The following is a 2,032-nucleotide window of genomic DNA, read 5'->3' as shown; positions in this document are numbered from 1 at the left end:
GACTCGACGGCACATAACAACAACAACAACATACAGCCTTAGAATGTGCCATCAGTAAGTATTTATCTTACTGAATATAAATATTAATGCACCAGCATCTCTCTCCGTCTAGCTTGGTCATTGCCGGGGAGTCAGGACTGATTGGATAGCTGACTGTCCAGCAGGATTTCAGGAGGCTGAAAATCACATGGGAGTAGATGGCCCAACAGGCAGAGAGGTGCCACTGTCGGGTTAGCCTGCAGCTTCCTACAGACTATGCCACTACAGCTACCCTGTTTAAGCACAACTGCATTTCATCCTTGCACTTTTTGTGGCCTTGAGGTCACATATGAGCCCTGGTGGCAAAGTGGTTAAGCACACAACAAATCAAATGGATAGGAGTTTGAACCCACCAGCTACTTTGCAAGAGAAAGATGTACCAATGTTTCCATAATGATTTACCGTTTTAGGAACCCTCTCTTATTGTTATGTGCCATTGAGTTGGACTAACTTACAGCTGACCCTCCAGCAGGGTTTTAGGGCTGTAATTTGCACAGATTTCCCACCTTTCTCCTATGGATGAAATAGAACCCCTGCCTTTGGGTTGGCAGCACAGCTCCTTACTACTAAGCCACCAGAGTTCTCTCAGGAATCTATAGGGGAGAACTATTCTGTCCATTAATGTCTAAGTTGGAAGCACAGGGATTGTTTGTAACTTCCCACCCCCAGTTACTAATTTGTAACATTTTTACCTGCAAAAATCAGATGGAAAAACATAAAGGTTTTCCTCTTGGCTTACTAATGGGTGAAAAGAATCTCCATCTGTTCCATTAATCATATTGCACTCCTTTGTTCTCCACCAGTCAAGTGACCTGCAAGTAAGAAGCACAAGAAAAGATATAGATGATCCAATTTGCTTCTGTAGTTACTTAGTTGTTATGTTGTCGACTCAACTATGATTCACAATGCCCCTCTGAACAACAGATCTGAACCTTGCCCAGTCCTGTGTCAACCTCCCGATCTCTGATACGTAAGATGCCAATCTATCTTGTCGACAGTTTTCCTCTTTCTCTCACCTGCCACCTTTGCCAGTATTGTGCCTTTCCCCCCAACACTGGCCTCTCCTGATAACATCCCTGATGTTTGTGAGATAGAGTTTCACCATTCGTGCCTCTGAGGAGCACCCTGGTTCTACTTGCCCCAAGACAGACTTGTTGGTAGTCCATGGGATTTTCATTACTCTTTGCTGGCATGCCCCAAAAACCCAACATCAATTCTTCTTTTGTCAAACATATTCACTGACCAACTTTCAGATACATAGGCAGCAAAGGAAAATACTGTGCTTTGAGTCTGAAACACTTTGGTCTCTAAACTTACATTGTTAATCTGTAGTATTTGGAGAGGCCTTTGACAGCACATTTTCCCAATGTAACATGTCTTTGGATTTCTTGACTGCTGCTGCAATTGCGGATGCAAGTAAAATAAAATTGCTGTCAACGTCAATTATTTCTTTATCTATCCTGATAACTGCCTATTTGTTCAGGGGTAAGGATTTTTGTTTTCTTTGATGTTGAGATATAGTCTATACTGAAGACTGTATTTTTTAATCTTACGCAGAAAGTGCTTCAAATCCTCTTCACTTTTTGCAAGTAAAGTGTCAGCCTTATAATGCAGGTTGTTAAAGAGTATGCCTCCAATACTGATGCCACATTCTTCTTCACAGAATTCAGCTTCTTCAATGATTTGCTGAGCATGCAGATTTACCAGTTTTGGAGAAACTATACAACCCTGATGCATATCTTCAGCTCCTGGTCTATGCATAGCTTTCTCAGGAGCACAATTAAAGAGTTTTAGGATTCCCATTCTTCACAATAATTTCAATAATTTGTTATGATCCACACAATTTAGTTTTAGAGTTTCCTAATAGTCAGGACTTGTTAAGACTTACCTGGGAGCTGGCTATTATGCATATTTAATATAAGGGTAATCTTGGTTAAGATTCTGACTGGAAGAGATCTATATTTGTTCCCATTCCAAAGAAAGGTGACCCAAC

At 41.1% G+C, this 2,032-nt stretch overlaps 1 protein-coding gene across 2 annotated transcripts in view; it reads right to left on the bottom strand.

The window, feature by feature from the left end:
- The window catches only part of SCARB2 (scavenger receptor class B, member 2), a 131,732-nt gene that overhangs the window by 26,385 nt on the left and 103,315 nt on the right, over window positions 1-2,032 (bottom strand). For both annotated transcript variants that reach the window (XM_006885302.1, XM_006885303.1), the window contains one exon: window positions 732-851. In XM_006885302.1, coding sequence (XP_006885364.1) covers window positions 732-851 — 120 coding nt within the window. The remainder of the gene's footprint in view (window positions 1-731; window positions 852-2,032) is intronic.

The sequence above is a fragment of the Elephantulus edwardii genome, unplaced genomic scaffold (assembly GCF_000299155.1).
Source record: "Elephantulus edwardii isolate Elephantulus edwardi_28Jun2011 unplaced genomic scaffold, EleEdw1.0 scaffold00042, whole genome shotgun sequence".
NCBI classification, from domain to species: Eukaryota; Metazoa; Chordata; class Mammalia; order Macroscelidea; family Macroscelididae; genus Elephantulus; species Elephantulus edwardii.
Note: the sequence above shows the minus strand (reverse complement) of the source record. Positions and strands in the feature narration are given on the sequence as shown.